The sequence below is a fragment of the Calypte anna genome, chromosome 9, assembly GCF_003957555.1.
Source record: "Calypte anna isolate BGI_N300 chromosome 9, bCalAnn1_v1.p, whole genome shotgun sequence".
Classification (NCBI taxonomy): Eukaryota; Metazoa; Chordata; class Aves; order Apodiformes; family Trochilidae; genus Calypte; species Calypte anna.
Window position 1 is genome coordinate 21,553,050 of NC_044255.1, and position 20,983 is coordinate 21,574,032.

The 20,983-nt window shown below is 41.5% G+C and overlaps 1 protein-coding gene across 6 annotated transcripts in view; it reads left to right on the forward strand.

Annotated features, from left to right (window-relative positions):
- MECOM (MDS1 and EVI1 complex locus) overlaps positions 1-20,473 on the forward strand; it is a 136,585-nt gene extending 116,112 nt beyond the window's left edge. For 3 of the 6 annotated variants that reach the window (XM_030456178.1, XM_030456177.1, XM_030456174.1), the window contains 9 exons: positions 1,175-1,262; positions 3,898-3,924; positions 10,850-11,016; positions 12,311-12,388; positions 14,103-14,272; positions 15,251-15,395; positions 18,119-18,355; positions 18,948-19,134; positions 20,071-20,473. In XM_030456178.1, the coding sequence (XP_030312038.1) occupies positions 1,175-1,262; positions 3,898-3,924; positions 10,850-11,016; positions 12,311-12,388; positions 14,103-14,272; positions 15,251-15,395; positions 18,119-18,355; positions 18,948-19,134; positions 20,071-20,205 (1,234 nt within the window). In that variant the 3' untranslated portion in view covers positions 20,206-20,473. The remainder of the gene's footprint in view (positions 1-1,174; positions 1,263-3,897; positions 3,925-10,849; positions 11,017-12,310; positions 12,389-14,102; positions 14,273-15,250; positions 15,396-18,118; positions 18,356-18,947; positions 19,135-20,070) is intronic. The other 3 variants (XM_030456175.1, XM_030456176.1, XM_030456179.1) reach the window with 1 other exon arrangement.
- Positions 20,474-20,983: the final 510 nt, after the last annotated feature.

Sequence of the window (20,983 nt, forward strand, 5' to 3'; positions counted from 1 at the left end):
TTCCCAATAGCACCAAGATGGATCTCAGTGGGATCTGGATTTCACCCCTGCGTGTCAGTCCCTCTGCCCTCCACCCTTCAGCTGGCATATCTCTAACCAGCCAAAGTCATGCTTCTAATTAGTTTAGAGAAATATTAGCCATAAAAATATTTGTCTGTAATATGAATGATTGATTTTACAGCCTATTGTTAAAAAGAAAAAAAAATGTTACTGCCAGGTGAATTATGTTAATTTATTACTTTATCTGAAAAAGAAATGCTGTGGGCAAAGTTTGTCTTATGCTTTTGCCTAAGACAAGAGGTATGCTTTATGAAGAAACAGGATATGCTGCTATTTACTGAGATGGTTTTATTCATGCCAGATTGATATCTGTATCAGCCCATAGGCTTTCTTTGCATCGTATCCATTTTATGTGCCTGGAGCAGCAGAAATAATGATCCATGGTTTATGATCCCACATTGCAAACTAATGTAATCTGTACAAATTCTGGCAGCATAGCTTGGGGCTGGTTGTTCCAGAGCCTTCCTTTGCCATGAGTTACATCTACATATGGAGAGCAGGGTCTGTCCCTCAGACCATAGGAATCAGGAAGAGAAAAAGGAAAAAAGCCCAAATTTCCACACTTCTGAGTTATCCACACTGCATTTTGCAGCCCCCTGAGTTGATTGCAGACTTTGTTGCTGGTGTGGCAGGTTTGGTGTGTTCCTACCAGCTGCCTTTCTCACCCAGCCTGTGCATGGCCATGCACGAGGAGAGGTTCCGAGGACAGGGGCTGCAAAGTCTCACATGGACAGGCAAGAAGGGACCCATTAATCGAGGCTCCTGTTGCTCTGAATTCCTCTCTTCTGGGTGGAGAGCACCCTCAGTTGCCTTATTTCTTCATAAAAGGGCTCAGTAGTCAGTCGCTGGGTCTTCTTATAATTATTTTAATTTATTTGAGATAGGATTAGTTCCTATGTAAATGGTTTAATCTCCCTTTAATGGGGATTCCCAGCCTGCAGTAATGAGTCAGGTTCAGGGATGGAGAGTTGTCTGTACTTCCTTCTCTTTGACCATTATCTCTAAGAAACTAATTACTTGATGCATAATTGACTATTTTAAACGTGAGTAGCTGTATAATTATTAATACTTGAGACTGATTCATCACAAGCAAATCTAATTTTAATGTTTACAGAGTAGAAAAAAGAAAATTAACTGACCCACTGGAAGCTTTAAAAGAGAAGTACTTGAGACCTTCCCCAGGATTCTTGTTTCATCCACAAGTAAGTATTTTGGGAATTTTGATGTTGTAAACAAGGCTGTTGATGCTTCAAAGCAGGTGCAGAGAAATGAATGCAGTCTTAGTCATTTTTGGATTTCCTAAAACACACAGTTTTTGCTGTACCATTGTGGGGGAAAAGCGTAAGCATTGTTCTGGGCTTCTTGATGTTTTGCAGATGAAACAACATGTTTTGATTATAGAGGAAGCCAAAGGCAAACTACATGTATGTTTTAGAACAACATTCCTCAAAAAACCATAGCCTAGCTACCAACACTTGGATCTACCCCTGTCTTCTTCAGCACTCATCCCATGCCCTGGGAAGTTGCAGTGGAGTCAATATTGACTGGAAGGAGACAATGGAGATTCCAAGTCAGGCCAGCAAAGCTGAACATCCCACTTTTCAATATTTAAGGACCCCCAAAAGAGAAATAAAACCTTCCAACTAATGCTTACGTCTTGTAGTGCAAATGCTCCATTGTTTTTTAGGCAGCTGTTGTGGGCTGTAGTGTGTGCAATGACTTTGTAGGATCCCTGCTCCTCCAAACCTGAGCACGTGCAATATAAGAGGGCTGCTGCCTGCTGCTTATTTGCTTAATAACAAAAATTTAGGAGAATGTCACCCAAAATGGTGTGTAGTGTAGGAAGAGGACCTGTGTGCAATCTATACATCACTGTACCCCCATCTTGTTTTCCTCCTTGCTCAAGAAGATTTTGCTAAAAATTTGGATTAAATGTTATGCCTCAAATGAAATGCTCTGGAGTTTTTGCAAATTTGAACCCTTTTTTGACTATGAGCTGTTTCATCCTAATAATGACACCACATAGGTTTTGGGTTGCTGTTTGGGTTTTTTTCCTATGAAGTCAATGATTGCTATATCCAAAATTGCATGCCATATATTTCAAAATATGGGACTTCTGCAGAAGTGGGAAGAGCAGCTGATGGCAAATATAGCTGCAGATGCACAAACATAATGCCATTGCATGGGGGGAGAGCACAGATAATCCCAGTTCCTGTGCCTGAAGGAAGTGATAGTTCTATTAAGTATTAAAATTTCTGAGAATTTATGTACAGGATTTAATAGCAGCTCAGCACCTTTTGCTCAGTAGCTTCGTTTGCCCAAGTTGCAAAGTAAGAAGTGAAAATTCCCATTTCACAGCAGGTGATACTAATGCAGAAATACCCAAAGAGGAGCCCAGTCCCTGGGTGTAAAACCAGGCTGGTTCCTCCTGATCAGGTGATTAACAGCAAAGGGGTGTAAATTTATAGTAAATGGATTAAAGGAGGGCATTTGATGTGCTGGATTGATGGAAGAAGCAATATGGGTTTGCTTAGTGCTTCCTGGGTTTTCAGAGGGTGGAAACAATGGTGTTCAGTGCACTTGGATTCAAGGAACTCTGAGGATTTTGATGTCTCTGATGATGGTGGTGGGCAGCGTGGTCAGGGGGTAGGCAAGGAGGCAGTCTGGGTAAAATACACCCTGAGGAGTTGGATGGTCTTCTACACAGTGTTGTATGTCTCTGAGTCATGGAGGAAAGTGGAGGGGATGGTGAACAGGAGTTAGGAGAAGATGCTGTAGATGTGCAGGTGAGCTGGAGACATTGGGCACTTTGCCACTTTTCCCCCTTGGTGTTTTTTCACAGAGATTTGGTTAAATCTTTCCTTGGTGCCCAAGGAAGGTCCCTGAGTGGTCTCCAAGGCCACCAGTGTGAGCAGGAGGTGTCAGATGCCACCTCACTGCTGTGGTGTCAGCTGAGGTGGGGGCAGAGCCAGCACCTTCTGCCAGGAGGAAGGGCTGGTTCTGCTGAACACATGGACAAACACATCCATTACACCTTTCTTGCCCATTCCTCCATATTTATCACTGTGCAATAGGAAAAAAAAATCATGGTAAGGACTGTGGCTTTATCACTGACCTGGCTGCCAGGGATAACATCTTTAACTTGGTGTGAGTTGGCTGGATACAAAGGTCATGAATGTAACGTGCACTCTTAATACATCATAAAAATCCCCTAAACCACCATCACGTGTCCTGTCAAAAGAGTAAATGCCAAAATCTGCTTCCTTGCTGACTTTAATAGGAAGGAGTCTCCTGTTTGCAAAGGCAGAGTTTGGCTCAGTGTTTATAGAGGACTGGGGAACAGCTTGCAGAAAAGCTGTTTTTCCTTTATAGTCCTGTTCACCCCTGTAAAAGTACAGGTGTGGAGTGCACTGCAAGTTTTCATATTCTGCTGGCAGGAATTATCTATGTAAAATATCAAGAAATTTATTGTTTGTGTCCTACGAGTTTGTGTTTCTGTAGGTGAATTTATTTCTGATGCTTGTTATCAGATGAAGCAAAACTTTATTTTTTAATAATATGAGAGCTTACTGATGGATCTTTAAAATAGGTTTCTGAAATAGAGATGAAAGACATGAATCCTGAAGTCCTTACCCTGTCCCTGCCTGGGCAAAATTCCTCCCAGTGGCAGCAGCCCAAGCAGTGTGAAAATTAGACCATTTAACATATACCTGGATGCAACAAATCATTCAGCATTTTAATTAGTATCTTTAAATAAAATCTTAATTAGTAGATTGATTGCAATGAGGGTTCCAACTCAGGAATAATGTGTTGTTTTTGTTTCAATTTTGCTCCCAGTTCCAATTGCCTGATCAAAGAATTTGGGTAAGTTCATTGCTTATATTTTTGATTTAATCATTGTGAAATAAATTGCATAAGAAAAATACAGTATGAAAGATAACTTACCACTCAATTATGGAGCATGCTGTGCTTTCCTAGGGTGTTGTAAGGTGGTGTAGCTGCAGCAGTTAAATATCCTCTTATGTCAAATTGGCTTTGTTTTACCTACCTAATCCTGCTGGTTTTATTTGGTGAAGGCAATGGGAGCTTTACCTGAGTGAGGGTTTCAGGGTGCAGTCTTTGTTGATATTTAACTGAAATTGTTCCAAGCCATTTCCTTCCGAGATTGCAGTGAAATTTTCAGGCTGAAATCTTGTTAGATTGCAATAGTTATAAATATTTAATCTGCATTTGAGGCATTAAAATACAGAGCCTCAGAGGACTTCACATTTCTATTTCTATTCGATGGGAGTTAGTCCCTTTCATAGCTTTGAAGTTTTGAGCTTAATTGCTCATTGCTGTACTTAAAGCAGAAATAAAATACCCATTTATTTGCTGCACTTGGGTCAAATTTGCCCTGGGTGAATATTTATGTTGTCCCCCTTATGCAAAAAAGAATTGTGCTTTTAGTACTATGGGATAAACTTGAGCTTGCTCTTCTCTTTTTAAAAACCATTTTTAAGATGTCTAAATTGTTCATGACAAACAGAAAAAAAGAAGATGCACAGCAACAGCTTTTGCAGATGCAGCTCAGATAATGCTGTGTTTTGCTCTTGTGTTGCTGGCTCCTCAGCTGCAGCACTAAACCCATAAATACTTGTCCCAGATTTTTCCCAACCTTGGGGCTTTGGAGGGAAGAGTTGGAGCCAGCCAGCTGGGGCTCAGCTCCTGGCTCCCTCTCACTCATCCCTCGCACTGAGACGTGGACTCATTTCACAAGGAAAAGCCAGAATTTAGGAAACTGAGACCTGAGCTCTTCATGTACTCTGCAAGGGGCAGGAGGCACCAAAGGACCCTGTGAGCACCCCCAGCCACTGAGTGAGCTCAAGGGGTTGGAAGCAGGGATAGATTCCAGGCTTGGGAGAGCACAAGAGGTGGTTCCCAGCCATGTTCTTTGCAGTGGAGGTAACTCAGGGGACCACATGAAGATGACCTGGTGGGATTTATGATTTGGCCCAGGCACCCTGAGTCCTCTGCTCTCTGAAATGTGGCTCTGTTTGGGTATATTTGGGAAGGTGAAAAAAACATTTTCTTCTGACCACTTTCCTTGTCATTGGCTTGGTCCTCAAATTTCCATCCTCCTCCTCTTTTTCTTGTTACCACCCATCTGGCCATGCCAGTGCTCTGAAGAACTGCAGCAGAAATAGATGTTTAAAGCACCAAGTGCCTAGAGCAGGATGCTGATCCATGGATGAGTCTTCAGCTTGAGAAATCTGAATATGTCACATGAGCCTTTCCATCTCAATTCACACTTGCATGTGCCATGTATTTCAAGAGTATTTCAGATTGTTTTTCACTGGCAGGAACCCTATAGTGCAAATCAATGGGCAACATCCTCTCTTGAGTGGGTCATGATTTATTTAATCTGTAGGTTCTTGCATCCCCTTCTGGTCCCATCAAGAGAAGGTTGCTATGAACAGATTCAGACTTCACTTGCAATAGCTTGATGGAGAATTGTTGCCAACACGTAAAATAATTTTACAAATAAATATAATTTGATGAGTGCATTAAAAAGGCTTTTATTTTACTGAGCTTATTTTAGGATTTGTTAGATCAGTTAAATAGCCACCCACCACATTGATAGAAATTGAATTATTCTGGAACTGTAGTGCAGTTCCCACTACTGCTTCATGAAGCTCAGCTGTGTGTGATAGTTCTCTTGAATGTGAGTACAGCTCAGCCAAGTTCCCTGGCTGGATGTCCAAATACATTCAAGACAACAAATTCACAAGTCAGGGTTATTAGAGAAAGCATTACGACTTGAACTGGGAAGGAAGAAACCCTGAGCTTCAGTAGTGAGGTTGTCAAGATTTCTCTAAATAACATTAGTAAAAATAGAAAGCAAATATTTGAACCATTTTTTTTTGCCTTGAGTTGCAGCCACCAAGCCAGTTGTTTTTGTGATAACAGCAATGGAGGAGTCACATTTGTAAAACATGAGGTCATGTAATCTGTGACATTGTCTGCTGGATTATTTCATGCCATCAGCTTAGTCTGCAGGAGCCACAACAACAACCCTTGTGCTTTATTTGTGCCCCTTATTCTTCTATTGGTTAATAATTTGTTACGGCAGATATCCAGGGCCCCTGTTGATGATATCTTGCCTGTTGAAATGTTTATAAATACTTGTTTTGGCCGATTATGGTAATGTCTGCATTTCTGAGCTGGAGCTGGGGAATTGGGAGTGCATCTGAGTTTGCGTCAGTAGGAGGTTAATGGCCTCTCAGGGAGCAGGAGGGAGGGGGGGAGGCTGCTTCCTTTTCCAAACATCTGGACACAGATAGAATCAACAGCTCTTATATATGTAAATCAAAAGTTACTGTTCTATATAAAATACTGTCATTCACTGATGTGAGATTAGGAGCAGACATGACTGGTCCAAAAGGCTGGATGTGAAATATGTAATAGGATCTTCTTGCTCTCCTACCTCCTCCCAGAGCTCTCTCTGTGGACATGGCAATTACACTAATCCCAGCCTTAGGGTCAAACTGTGCCTTCTTCCTCAGGCCCTGATCAGGGATTGCTGTGGTCACTGGGCTCTCAGCTGGGCTCCAGACCCCTCCTGAAAGTGCTGCTGGGTGGCTCCAGCCACTTGCTTGCCTCCTGATGGTCTCCAGGGACCATCTTCAGAGAGATGAGTCTGCCACAAGCATCCACCTCCCTCCCTCCCAAGACAGATTCTATTACGAACACTTTGCTCCAGGATTTTGGTGACTTGCTAACCAGTATCATCTCCATGGTCAGCTTCTGGAGGCTTTTGCTTTGTATTTAACCATAATGGTGTTTTGAAGGAGGAAGAGGTACCTGGGTTGTCTTTCAGCTGAAAGAGGGAGTTTCACAGTGGAAGAGGGAAAGTCATTCTCTGGGTTAATAACTGGTTTACTGGTTTATATAGAGCTAATTTACTGGGGCTTATACTGGTTAATAACTAGTCCAAACAAAACAAAAAAACAAATAACAAAAACCTTGAAAAAATAGCTTGAAAAAAAAGGGTAAGGAAAAAATCAGTGATTTTTATAATTATTGAAGGTTATCAGGGAGTCCACCCAGCAATGTCACAGGGTTCTGAGATGTGGCATGGGGCTGCAAATGATACAGGGAGAAGGAAGATGAGGCAAAGAGAAAATTTGCAACTATTTATTAAGAACAGCTAAAGCCAAAGCTGACTCTGAAGATTTTTGCAGAAGATTCACAGCAAGCTGAGTCAACAGGGATTAAAATAGCAGCAAAACTCAGTGTCAGTAAGTACCCAGTAATACTGAGGGGAAAGTGTGACTCTTAATTTGTGTCATTCAGGAAAAAGATCTTGAAGTTTATAGTTTTATCAAAATATCATTTGAATGCTGAGCAGAAAGGAATGGTGAATATCATTATGTTATACTGCCTTCAGGTCTTGAATACAGCTGAAGCCCCTCTCCAAAATGACATAGGAGAATTAGAAAAGACACAGAAAAGTGCAACAATGATGATCAGAGGTACAGAACAGCTTCCATACAAAAAGAGACTTAAGTAGATTTTGATTTTTTCAGCTTGGAAAAGAAATGCCTGAGGGAGCTGTGCCCCAGCTCTATGAGACCATGAATGGTGAGAGGAACCTGAATGAGAGATGGTTATTCATTAGTTTTAACAATAAAATTTAGGACAAAAGGCTTAGAAGCCAGGATCTTTTTATATGCACCTAATTAAATTGGTGAACTCTCCTTGAAAAAAATATAAATTAATTCAAAGAGGGTTTAGCCAAGCAAATGGGAGCAGCAGCCACCAATGACTGCTCAATACCCTCCAATTAAGGCTTCTGCCCCTCTCAGTGCTGCTGCATGGCAGAAGATGCTGGGGAGAAGGTCTGTCCCTTCCCTGCCCTCCTGCTCATCCCCTGGGGTCACTGCTCCAAGCCAGAGCATTGGCTTCCCAGAAGTGCACATCAGACTCATCAGTCCTGCTTGGGTTTGATGCCTGGATCAGTGTGACAAACCCTGGATTTCATGTTCCTTACTTAATATTTGGAAGTGACCTGATGAGCAGGGGATGTCTTCCTGCATATAAAGGGACTGAGAGCTTGGTGTGGGGCTGGGCTGGCAGGGTTATGCAGGCTGTAACATCTCACAAGAGGGAACTGCATCCTGAAGGTCCTGAGCACCAGCATGCTCCAGACTTCTTAAGCCCCAACTTTGCTTCTTGGGAGCCCTCTCTCCAGCAGGCAGTAACATCCATAATTATCCTGACAGCACTGGAGTGACATTGCCTTATAGCAGCAAAGGCTCAGGGCCCAGCACTTCCTGTTGTTGCTGGCACACTTCTTGAAAAATATAAATTATGCAAGGTAAGGCCATAGATCTGTCTTTAAAAAATAAAATAAATAAGTAAGACACAATAGTAATTTCTATGGTGAGAAACATATTTTTTGAAAGTGAGTAATACTTCAAAATAATTGGAAGAGCTCATGTTTCCTCTGAATGAGGGATTTAAGATTAAATGCTGATTTCATACCTATTTTGGGACTGATGTCATCCTGGAAGCAGGAGGAAGGGCTGCTCTGCATTGCTCTGCATTGGAGAATCAGTCTCAGTTTCTCCTCTGCAAAATCCTGGAAATAAGAACTAAAAAAAATAAGCATGACTAAGCCATTTTAAATATAAAGTTGCCTTAATATATTCCTGTAGGGGACTGTGTACATGAGAAATGGTGATCCAAAAATGATTTAAACCCAGCAGATAATGAAACTGACTTGAATATTAAATATACATAAATAAAACATTTATTATACCTCTCAATGCCCTTATTATTCTTCACCATAAATATGTGCTATCATAACCCATGCACTATCTTGTCACTGCTAATCAGCCTGAAGGCCAAGGGTCATTTTTCATCCAAACCATTTCTTTTCTGCAACTGCAAAATAAGCAAATGAATTCTTGCAGGGAACAATTAGAAGGAATTAAAGGCAGTGGAAAGACCATTGTAAAAGCTTTAAGAATCAATTTCTGACTACAGAAAAAGATGAAGTCATATAAAAAGAAATATATGGTAATGTTGAGTTTTGTGGGTTGATAATGACATCTTGGTGCTGAGATAGAATTACCTCCTCTCCCAGCAGCATCATCATTACATATCTCACGCCTGTGATCAGTACATGTCAGAATCCTTCATATTGACAAATGTGCTGTCCACTTGCATCTGTGGAGAATGTTTTAGCAGCTGAGTGATTATGAATCAAACCCCAGAGCTTACAGCCCCTACTGCCTCACAGTGCTTTCACATTTGTTGCCTGACAAGTAAATGTATCTTGACTTCCCTCTGAGATTTTTTTTCTTCTTTTTTTTTTTTTTTTTTTTTTCACCGTGTTTGATGAAAGACATTTGGCAAATTGGCAGTGGTACCCTGTACATTGCAATTTGTACTTGGCATTAGGAATCTGAGCATGAAATGAGAGGGCAGGCTACAGGCTAAAGGGAAGAAAAAAAACCAAAAACAAAACACCCAGCCCAAAGCTGGAGCTAACCAGACTTGAATAGTCATTCCAGGAGACAAACGTGCAATTCTTCCCATTAAAATAAAATCTAAAAATTCCAACAATGGTGGAGAAATCCCTTATGGATTTTGAAAAACAAGCTAGAAAGGTGTTCTGAGCTGAGGAGCCTTCAGCATCTTGTCTTTCACATAATTTTTTCTTTCATTACAAGCAAAGTATTGAACAGGGCTCATGCAGTGCTTTTTATTCTCTCTAGCTGAGATCATGGGTTTCTTTTGTGTGTGTGTTTGTGGTATTATGAGGAGCCAGATGGTTACTCTCACCTGTCAGTAGGCTGAGTAGCAGTCTTGAGCTCTCAAAGTGACAATGTTTGAAGTTTTGGACCAGTTTTTTATGGTTAGTTCCAGACACTTTAAAGGAAACCTTTCCCCAGGAATTATTTAATTCTCACACCCTGAAAATGAAAGAGAGCAAACCAGGAGTGGAGACATCCCAAAGTACATTGGGTTCATAATGTAGGTAGAACAGGAATATTAAGAGGTTGCAGAAAACCAGGACAGGCATCTCGCAGGTAATGTAAACACACAGGATCAAACCCACCAAAGCTGCTTTTCTCATGGTCTTTGATGGGTGAGAATTGGACTGAATGGTTGGATGTGGATGGGACATTGATGGAGTCTCTCTGGATGTGACTTGTCACAGACCTTGGTTGAGCTGGAGTGTTCATAAGGTTTCCTCTGGAATATTTGTCTTCATCAAGTCCTTTAAAAACAAACAAATGAACAAAACCACAGAAACAATGTAGGAATGCAATTACTATTGGATCTCTATTTCATCTGTTGATTTTGTAAAAAATGGCCAATGATTTCAGGAGATGGGATGCATAGACTCCCAGGCACACATCCACAGAGCATAAACTGGAATTTTACAGAAGGTGAGGCTTTGAAAGAAGCAGAAAGGAGAACTGGATAGTTTAGATCTTGTATGGAAGCAGCTTTCCAGTATAGTGATCAGGATGGGGGTTCTGCTGCATGCTGGCATTGCAGGGAACTAGCACCCTGCTGGAGCAGTTTTGGGCCTCTTTACAAGTGGGACAACATCACGACCACCACCTATGTGCCCCATAATTTTTGAGATTGCAACTCCAATTTGGTTTGGAATTTTCCCCCCTCTTCTTCTTTTTTTCTCTCGGCAGCGTATGTAATGTTTGCGTTCCAGGCTTTCCCCAGGGTCACAAGGGGGTACACACCATGACAGGTTCTGTCCTATCTTCTGTTGCAGATGTCAGCTATAGAAAACATGGCTGAAAAGCTGGAGAGCTTTAGTGCCCTGAAACCAGAAGCCAATGAACTGATCCAGTCGGTGCCGTCCATGTTCAACTTCCGCGCCCCGCCGAGCGCCCTGCCCGAGACCCTGCTGAGGAAGGGCAAGGAGCGTTACACCTGCAGGTAGCCCCTGGCCACCCCCTGTCCCCACCGGGCCCCCAAACCCTTCCCACTCAGCTGGTTGATGGGGACTGTGCCAGGTCTTTCAGGGCTTGTACTGGTTTGATAAATGAGGTGGAAAATATTGTATAAACAATTCTTTTTTCCCCCAAATGTTCTCATCACTTTCATACGCCCAAGCGTGCTTTCATTATTGATTTTTTTGATCATAAACTACAGATGTGTTTTTTCTCAGGCTTCCAGTTTTAATATCCAAAGGGATCAGTGATAAAATACATGACTTATTAGGACTTATGTGTACAGACTTAAAAAAATACAATGAAGATAGTCATTGTACATGCAACCAACGTGAATGGGAGCTTTGTAGAGGAGAGTGGAATTAGCTGTGTGGGTATTTTGAAGGCTTATACATCATATTGTGAAAACAATAAATGGGAAGTTAAAAGTGAAGGGAGGCAATCTTCAAAGTCATCATGTGGAGCAACCAACACCCTCATTCACTTAAGGGTGAATGACACAGGGTGCTGTGTGTGCTTTGGCCCCATGCAAAGATGGGCTGAACGTCATTAGCAGATCCGAGCCAATTAGAAACTGAATATTAATGTTACTTGAACACAGAGGGGAGGGCCCATGATAAATTTACATTTCTTTTGCCATTATTTTTCCTTTGACATATTATCGAGTTTGGAGAACGCTTTTTAAATTGCTTTATTTAGGTCTCTATATCATCTCCAGAAGGCGCAGGCGTTTGACACTGGCATATCAGTTTATCTGATCTTTTTGAAAACATGTCACCTTCCTTCAAGATACGTTGTTATAGAAACATACCTTGATGGATTAGGTCTTTGAGTCTTGTCTGCTCTGATCCTATTCAGTGCACAGAGTGATGTCACATTTGCTGACATGTAGAATTGGTTGAAAGGTTGGAAATTTGCTTACACGGAGGCAGAAATCCAAGGCTTTAATAACAGATTCTCTTGATTCTAAATTTGAATGTGACCAATAATCACCCAGCAAGCTTAGAAATCTGGAGTGGGCTTTAAACCTGATATGTTTTCAATATATCCCTTGTGTATGCACAAGAAAAGGCAGTCAGTGCCAGCAGTTCCAGCTCCATTTTTGTGTGTGTGTCTCAATCACATTTGCTGAATGCTTTTATCAAAACGTTGTTACACCAAAGCAATGCCAACAGTTCCATATATTAATGATTGAACTTGAGCTCTGCATCCAGTGCAGCTCAAGTTGGGATGCAGCCACTGAAGGTTGCATTGTCTTATCAAACCCTTTCTTATCACAGATACTGCGGCAAGATTTTCCCGAGATCTGCAAACCTAACCCGGCACCTGAGGACACACACTGGAGAGCAGCCCTATAGGTACCACAATCTCTTACCTCTCTCTGGGGTGTGACTGAATGACTAAAACAAAGGAACAAGGCTCTGCCAGCTCCAGCACTTGTTTCTTCAGACTGGTGACACACCATTGGGTTTGGGTCTCTAACAGGATTTTTGCACTCCATGCTGATATTCAGAGTTGGAGCTGTGGAGCTGGGGAGGGTTTTTTTGGTCCTGGTTAGTGAAATTCTTTTGACTCAAGCAGCCACCCAGCTGGAAGTCCTTGTGGGATAGGTGGCACATCCCAACCAGTGTTGTTGAAGTGATTTTCAATAGGGCTCATATTTTCCCCTGCAAAAAAAATGTTTTGCTGTAAGAGGTCAGGTGTTATTTCCAGCCTAAAGTTGGGTGCTTTGTTAACCATCTGCTGTCTGAAAGGTCCCTGCTGTAAAGGTATTACTGTATTTATTTATTTCCTTCTTAATCTGGATCCTTTCTGAGATGTGGTTAACACAAACCCTTGGGCTTATTCTCTTTGTTGATAAGAATATGTAGGTGATGCTGTATCCAGGACAGTCACAGGTATAGAAGCTTCGCCTTATTGAAAGGGAAAGACTAATTTACATCAACTGGAAAAAAACCAGTTCATGTTCCAGTAAAACAAATGCACCAATTTCTTCATTTTATGAGCTGTAAAGAGCAGAGTAAGCCCATTGTTTGTGAGGCAACAATGTTTTTTTGCCTTTAGTCTTTTTGGGAATGAGATTCATATCTAATTTTATTGAAGAAAGGTCTTGATGCATGTCATGCACATCCACCACATAAAAGCCACAAGCAATTAGTAGCATAATGGACGATTTCAGCACTAAAAAAAAAAAATAGACATCACTGACAGGCATAAGAGAAGCACAGGAAAAGTAAAAGATTGAAAAAACTGAAGTGGTGAAGACTGTTGGATAGTTGCCAGCCAGAGAATTTGGAATAGTTATAGTATGACTTAGTAATGGCTTAAAGAGCAATACAGTAAAGGCTTTGGGGACTCCAAATCACTACAGAGTATGAAAATTGATGCCTCTGGTACCAGAGTGATAGACTAAACTACTCACATTGGCACAGTATTAAAGGTTGGGATTGTTTATTGCTGGTTTTTGCAAGATAACCAAATTTCCTCTGGGATTAGCAATCGAGCAAGCTAATTCCTCAAGAAAAGATTTAATCGTGCAGTATAATTTAGAATAGGAAAAGAAATAGCCCTTTTTTTACCTTATTTGAGCCTTAGAAGAGATCTGTTTCATGTTTTTTCCAAAAGTGTTTAATTGTATTGTATTGGCAATGCATGAAACAATAGAGTTATTGCTCTACTCTTTTCAAACTTCCTAACTTTGCATGCAACAGTTTTTAAAACATGGGAATCAATTACCCCGGCTAATTTGATGCCATTAACTCTGAAATATTATGCTTATTCCTAAAGGCAGTATTTAAACTACTATAAAGCTTAATGTGAATGAAGGCTAAAAAATTCAGCTTAGCAGTGATGCCTCCATTCCAAGGGCACAGATCTCCAGGTATTCAGTCAAAACTTGTTTTGAGAAGGTTTATTTCAGGCATGGTTTGGCCTCAATAGAAACCAAGGAACTGCAGTTGGGTGCTGAGGCTGAGCCAAGAAGGTGCTCCATGTCTCTTAGGACAAATCTTACTTTTCCAGCTACCAACAAATTTTTTTCTAACCACTTGTTTTTGTTTGTTTGTTTTTTAGATGCAAATACTGTGACAGATCCTTTAGCATATCTTCTAACCTGCAGAGACACGTCCGTAACATCCACAATAAAGAGAAGCCATTCAAGTGTCACTTGTGTGACAGGTGTTTTGGTCAACAAACCAATCTTGACAGACATCTAAAAAAGCATGAGAATGGGAACATGTCTGGTATGTATGTCTTTTCCTTCCCCATGTGCCCCAGGTACCACCACCCCTCACGTGTCAGTAGGCACACGCTGCTCTGCACCATCTGCTCCTGTGAGGGGGGTTTTGGGAAATCTGTTTAGTGCCTAAGCTCTGCTGACATGTAAAGTGCTTTGAAAATCCCAGCATCAACTCCACCCCTGTAGAACTTAATACCACTGGATGATGGTCTTTCATTTGGTTTTAATTAAGCCAACCATAGCACTTTGAGATCAGACTGGGAAAATTGGTTTAAATCTCATCTCCGCAATCACTCGGCTCTCAATAGGACTCTTAGATTTAGAGTCTCAGGGGGCATTCTAAAAGACTTTCTTGCCCCCCTCTAAAATGTTCCCACTGTTAGCAGCTGAGATTCAGTAGCTATTACAGAGCTGATGATGCCTCCCAAGCCCCAGAGCAGCTCGGTCACTGCACAGCAGCAGGAAAGGCAGTGGCAGGGAGGGGATCTCATCAGTCTGGTTTAGGTATCTGCAGGTTTTTATAAAACCCTCCTTGCAGTCTCTGCAGCCTTCACTTTGCTCTGCTGGAAATAACCAGGTAGGAACCTGGGTGATTCTGTCAAGGGCTGCTCTGTATTTCAAGCAAATCCACAGGATGAATAGCTAAAAGGAAGCTCTGTTTGCTCACTGGTCTGGCACACTTATTGACTGGTGGTCTTGGAGTCACAAGGGAGCAGGAGGGACATGATGAAATAGATCCCTGGCCACAGCAATTATCAGCCAGGGGAATGGCACCCAGCGTGCAAGCAGTTGTTTTGGCTGGAAACCACCTTTGTCCATTAATAAGAATACTTAATTTTTAATTACTGGTTTTACAGCAGAGATCATTCTGACCAACGTTTCTGGACCTCACTCATTTTAACCGTCATTTCAATTCGATTTAAATGCTTAAATGTAGAAAATGTAAAGAGGCAACAACTGAAGTCCTCTGTTTTGATTTAAGGTACTGCAACATCTTCACCTCACTCAGAACTGGAAAGCACAGGGGCAATCCTAGATGACAAGGAAGACTCTTACTTCACAGAAATTAGGAATTTTATTGGAAACAGCAACCACAACAATCAATCCCCCCGAAACTCAGAGGAGAGGTAAGTTGTGACTGATCTGCCTTCCAAACGTGGCACTCTTCCTTCTCCAGATTAAACCTGATTTTTTACTTTTGACAACTTATTTTAGCAATCTGTTTGCTTCATTGTTCACCTCAGTGTCCTACGAAAGGAAACTATTTGATCCTCTCCCCATGATGCATGAGCAGATGTGGGACAGAAGGTTGAGTCATTGCACACTTTTCTCCTCATCTATCAAGAACATTCAGTTCCCATCACTGATCTAAGAATGTTGTAAAATTCTCTTATTTTACATTCAGGACAGGACAGGTGAACTGCCCCATGTGGGTACATGTAGAGAGCCTTGTGATTTCAATGCAATTTAAATGTGCAATTAATAACGTAGTCTTTACTACTTGGATAGTAGTAAATTCTACTAAATTCTTGGATAATATGAAAGGTTGTAACTGAAAGTCCTTTCCCTTAAGTAGCTCAATCCCAAGAAAGAACAAAAAGCCCATGAAGCTGTGGGTAGGTGCTGGTATCCTCAATGCTCCAGCATGTGAAAGCCTTTTTCCCACTAAGATTTATTCAGTATCTGGGTGTTTCAGTTCTTCTGAGCTGACAGATGAGAAACCACTCCTTAATCTTTTCAGCTAATTAAAATACAGCTAGGCAGAAAAGACTGGAGCATGGACACACACACACCAGCTATATGTGTTTCTTTGGGATTGGTGTTGCATTATGCATTATTTGCACTTTGGAGCTGGCATTACATTATCAGCATCCAAAATTTCTTACTGCTGGTGACAAACTTCATTGTCTTCTCAATTTCCAGACACTTTTGTGAAGGGATAAGAATGGTGGACATAACAATTTCCACCAAAGTATTGGATTAAGTGATTACATGCATATTCAAATTTCATTCCATCTTGATTGGCAAGGGGGGCTTGGGATTTTTTCCCTTCCACATCTGGTCTCAACATGTCCTCCAGAAGGAAGTCAGCAAAGTGAAAAGGTTGCTGGGTTGTGCAGTGTTTCCTTTCTAAATTTGGCACTTCTGACTGCTCTTGATGGATATTTTATCCCTGGCAAATTGCTGTATTTGAAAGCATAATTAGAGAATCTGTTTTCTTAATCACATGGGTTTTGTTACTTTGGTTGTAGTCCATCTCCTTTTCATTTCTAGCAGCTTCAATTGAGCATAGCAGGCAACTTGGCAGCCCAAATGGGGCTCAGCTATTTCTTATTTCTGCCTGTTTAAATCAAAGATGATAAAGAGATACTGCTCTGATTATCTTAGAGAGGAGTGGCTGCTTCAGCTCCCCTGAAGCTGTACAGCCTCAGTTTTTTGGTACTGTGATAGAAACAGAGCATTTCACAGCTTTTTTTTTCTTTTTTAATGCAAGCTCTAAACTCATGGAAGTCAACTACAGTTTCTTCAGAATACAGATGAAACTCTACTATGTTTAGAAAGTTGATGCTATTGAATATGAATCCAGCTTTTGCTTGTGTACACACCATAAGGAAGAACAGCTCTTACAACAGCCAGTGGAACACTCAAATCCCAAATCTGTTGCTAGGGGCTCATCCTTATCTTGCTCAGACCTGGAGTACATTTGATATTGTCCTGCACAGTTTGAAGCACACGGAGTCTCGAGCAAACTGCCAGTGGACAATAAGGTTTCCATTTTTATAACTGTATTCCTGGAAGAGTAAGGACCTTTTGCACAATGAGAACAATAGATGAATCAAGGCCTCTATGCTACGTAACCCAGCAGAGCACGAGTGTGTGTGGTTCCACCAAGTTCAGCCCTTCCACACCATTACTGCCTCTGGCCCTGCATTTGTTGGTGTGAATCGTGCCCAATTTTTATTTCTTCTTCTCATTTAATGCATCAGACACGATGCAGCTGGGGATGCTCAGAATCCTAGAGCTGAGGCTGTTAGAAACTGAGCCCCTACTTCAGTCTGGGTATTATGTCCTTGATAAAATCCTGTAGGAAGTAGTTAAGGGAAGTCATTGTCTGAAAGCAAAGGGCAAAGTAATAACATAGGGTAGACCAAATGGTTTTCCATGTGCGTAGTGCTATAATGACTCATTTAATAAGAATAAATGCACTTAAAATGCTCTATGACCTTTCTTTTCATTACTTCTTAGCCCTCAAATCAGTCAATAATGTAGTTCAGCGTGGAGGTAATATTGCAGCCCGCTCTTTAGGTCTTCAGCTGAAGTCCTTTAGGTTCCCCTGTATGTAATCCATATGTTCACTGAAGCAGTGTGGCTTCCAAATGGGTGGTAGTGTACAAAATTAATTATGCATGTAATTTTGACTTAAAAACTCTTGAATGCAGTATTGGGTGTCAGTTTTGAAAACGCCGGATCTGATTTGCAGAGTTTCTTGGTCCCTGTGGTTTCTGTTAAAAGGCAATGGGTTGTTTTGCCCAGACTACACACATGATTGGAAACATGAGATGAAATAATGCATGAAAAAATTTGGAATGGATATCTGCACGTACCTCTGCTTGAACAGTAGTTTTAGCAAGACAGCAGGAAAAATCCCATGATGATGGTACTGTAACTTCCCACTGATTTTTGAGTGGAATTTTTTCCAGTACTGCCTGAATGTCTAGAGCTAAACAAGATATAAAATACAGAATTCACTTTATTCTATGGGGACAGATCCTTTCAGATCTGCCTCCAACAGCCTGCTGGTGAGGAACCTTCAGAACTGATTTGTGATGATTGCTTTTGGTACTTTCAGAATGAATGGTAGCCACTTTAAGGATGAAAAAGCCATGGTAGCCAGCCAGAACTCGGATTTACTGGATGATGAAGAGGCAGAAGATGAAGTAATGATGGACGAAGAGGACGAAGAGAGTGAAATTGCAGGGAAAGCAGTCAAAGAGCCTGCTCCAAGTGACATGCACGAGGGGACCCCAGAGGAGGACTACGAGGAAACAAGTACTTTGGACATGAACTGCAAAGCTTCCCCTGGCAGGTTGGTTCCTTCCGAGTATTGGTGCAGCCGATACGTGAGATAAAAACAATGAAGCCATAGAGCAGTGCCAGCACCAAACTGCGTGTGGTGGGAACCAGTCTGGGGTGGCCAACTTCCCAGTTACAATAGCAACGTGCGTCTGTGTTTGGGTCAATCCCAGCCCTGTTTTCAGTCCTTCATGCAATCTGTAGCCCTTAAGAGGAAAAATAGCTGTGCTTGGGGAGCTATTGTCAGGTTCTGGGTGAGACAGGAAATGTTCATGGGAGAGACGTTATCTGCTCCATGGCCCAACCTGAATCTCCTGGAATGGTCCCATGAAAAGTTTTGGGGACAGCTTTGGGGACAGTTTTGGGGAGAGGGGCAGCTTTTCCCTCCCCTGCTCCCACTGCCCACCCTTTCCTCATTAGGGAAAAAAAAGAAAAAAAGGGGGGGCATTTATTTTATTGCAGGATTCTGGTTTCATGGAGCTGAGTGTTTTATGAATGTAAAAAGGTAAAAAGGAGAAATTGCACAGATGGGTAAATCTAAGAGGACAAGGGAGCAGGGAGAGGATCCTTTAATTGCCATTGAAACTTCTGTGGTGTATTTGTAGGTATAAAGAGGAGGAGTACAATAAGACTGGACTTTCGGCTTTGGACCATATAAGGCACTTCACAGATAGCCTCAAAATGAGGAAAATGGAAGAAAATCAATATACTGAAGCTGAATTGGCAGCTTTCAATACTTCCCAGCTGCCAGAGGACCTGAAACAACCGTTGTACAGGAAATCCAAATCCCAGGTAAAAGCTTCCCTCAGTTAAAATGTTTTTGTTACCCAATACCTGAAGGATTAAACTCTTAGTGTGTGGCAGCTTCATCAGACAGGGCTCTGCTCCACATCCACAAACCTCAGCCAGCCCTGACCTCCCCCTGCCCTCCCACTGTGCCCAGGAGACAGTGCAGGGTGCTCTGCTTCCTAAAATCAGGGGATTTTCTTATTTTTTCCTATTTTTGTTCCTCTCTTCCACATGCAGAAAGGCCACGATGCAAACCATTCCCACTCTGCTTTTAGTCAGCAAGGGTGGCCCTGCTGATGCTGTGGAGCTCAGCTGCAGCCTTGCAGGGATGTGACTCAATCTTCTGGTTTTTTTGGTATTTTTTTGATAGTATGCAGGAAGTTATCACCTCTAGATCCTCAGCATGTTATTAAAACAGCAGGAACTAAACTGATGTGCCAGTGCTATTTATCGATTGTTTGGTTTTTTTTTTTTTTTTAAATATTAATTAAAATGGGTCTTTTTAGCATTAAAAGATTCCTGATTTAAAAACTGCAGAAAATGCCTGTGGAGAAGGTCAGCAAAGTAGACTTTGGTATTTGGTGAAATCCAGGACCAGCCAAGGGATAATGTGATTCCTCAGGCTCTTGAAAAGAGCCTCTTGTGCCAAGAAGCTGAAGGCAAAGGAGACTCTGGGACCTTGTCTACTCTTAAAGGTTTCTCAGAGCTTCGTGAAGCCAGATGAAAGCAGAAATTGTTATTGCTATTAGCGAGTCAAAAGTGCCAGTGAAAAAGCTGACAGCAGTTTTTACCTAACACGCTGTGAGATGTTTTAAAGCAGTTGAGAAGAGCAGCTGTAGCCTAAACGCTGCCCTAACCATGGAAGGGTGGCACAGGTCCAACCTCAGACACGTGCTGCAGGATCATGACCTCTCTTTCCTTCTTTTTTCCCCCCTCCAGGCGTATGCAATGATGCTCTCTCTCTCTGACAAGGACTCCCTTCACTCCACCTCCCACAATTCTCCCAACATGTGGCACAGTATGGCGAGAGCTGCTGCAGAATCCAGTGCCATCCAATCCATCAGTCACGTATGACATTGTGAAGTCTTACCAAGAATTGGGACCAAGTCCAAACCAGTAGCATGGCTCTTTCCTATAGGACTATTTAAAAGACTGCTGAGCAGAATGCCTTATAAATCTGCAGGGTCACTCATTTAAAGTCCGGTGACCTTAAACGGAATAATTTTAAAAAAGAAAAAAAAAAAAAAAAGAAACTATTTATTCTCAATATTTTGTTTTGCACAGCAAAGGCAGCTGCTGACTTCTGGAGGATCAATGCGACTTAAAAAGAAAAAAAAAGAAAGAAAAAAAAAAGGAAAAAAAAAAAAAGGATTATTATTTCAGTGGATTATGTAAACTGGGGCTGGGAAAAAGTGTCTTCCAGTTCACCCGGCTTTGAGGGGCAGGGGCAAAAGGGTTAAGACTGCATTGATACACACATGGGCACTCCTTTAAAGTAGGAACTGAATTGATTTTCTTTTTGTATAAGATAGTTGGACACAGGATTGGGAACAGTTGCTTTTATGTACAAATCTCTTCATTAAAAGCTTTATGCATTTTAGCCCTTCAAGGAAAGAAAATAGTTCTATCAGATGCACAGTATCCATCGTAAATGTAGAAAGAAGTAACAGGGAATATTTTGTTCTCTCCGTAATTCTTTTGCCTTCTCAACTGCATCGTTTATAAAAAAGGAAAAAACAAGGAAAAAAAATAAATAAAGGAAAAAAAAAAAAAAGAACTCTGAGAAACAATACATAAGAGGCTTGTGTATATTGTAAACTATGAATGTTCACTGCTCCAAGAAGCTAAATCA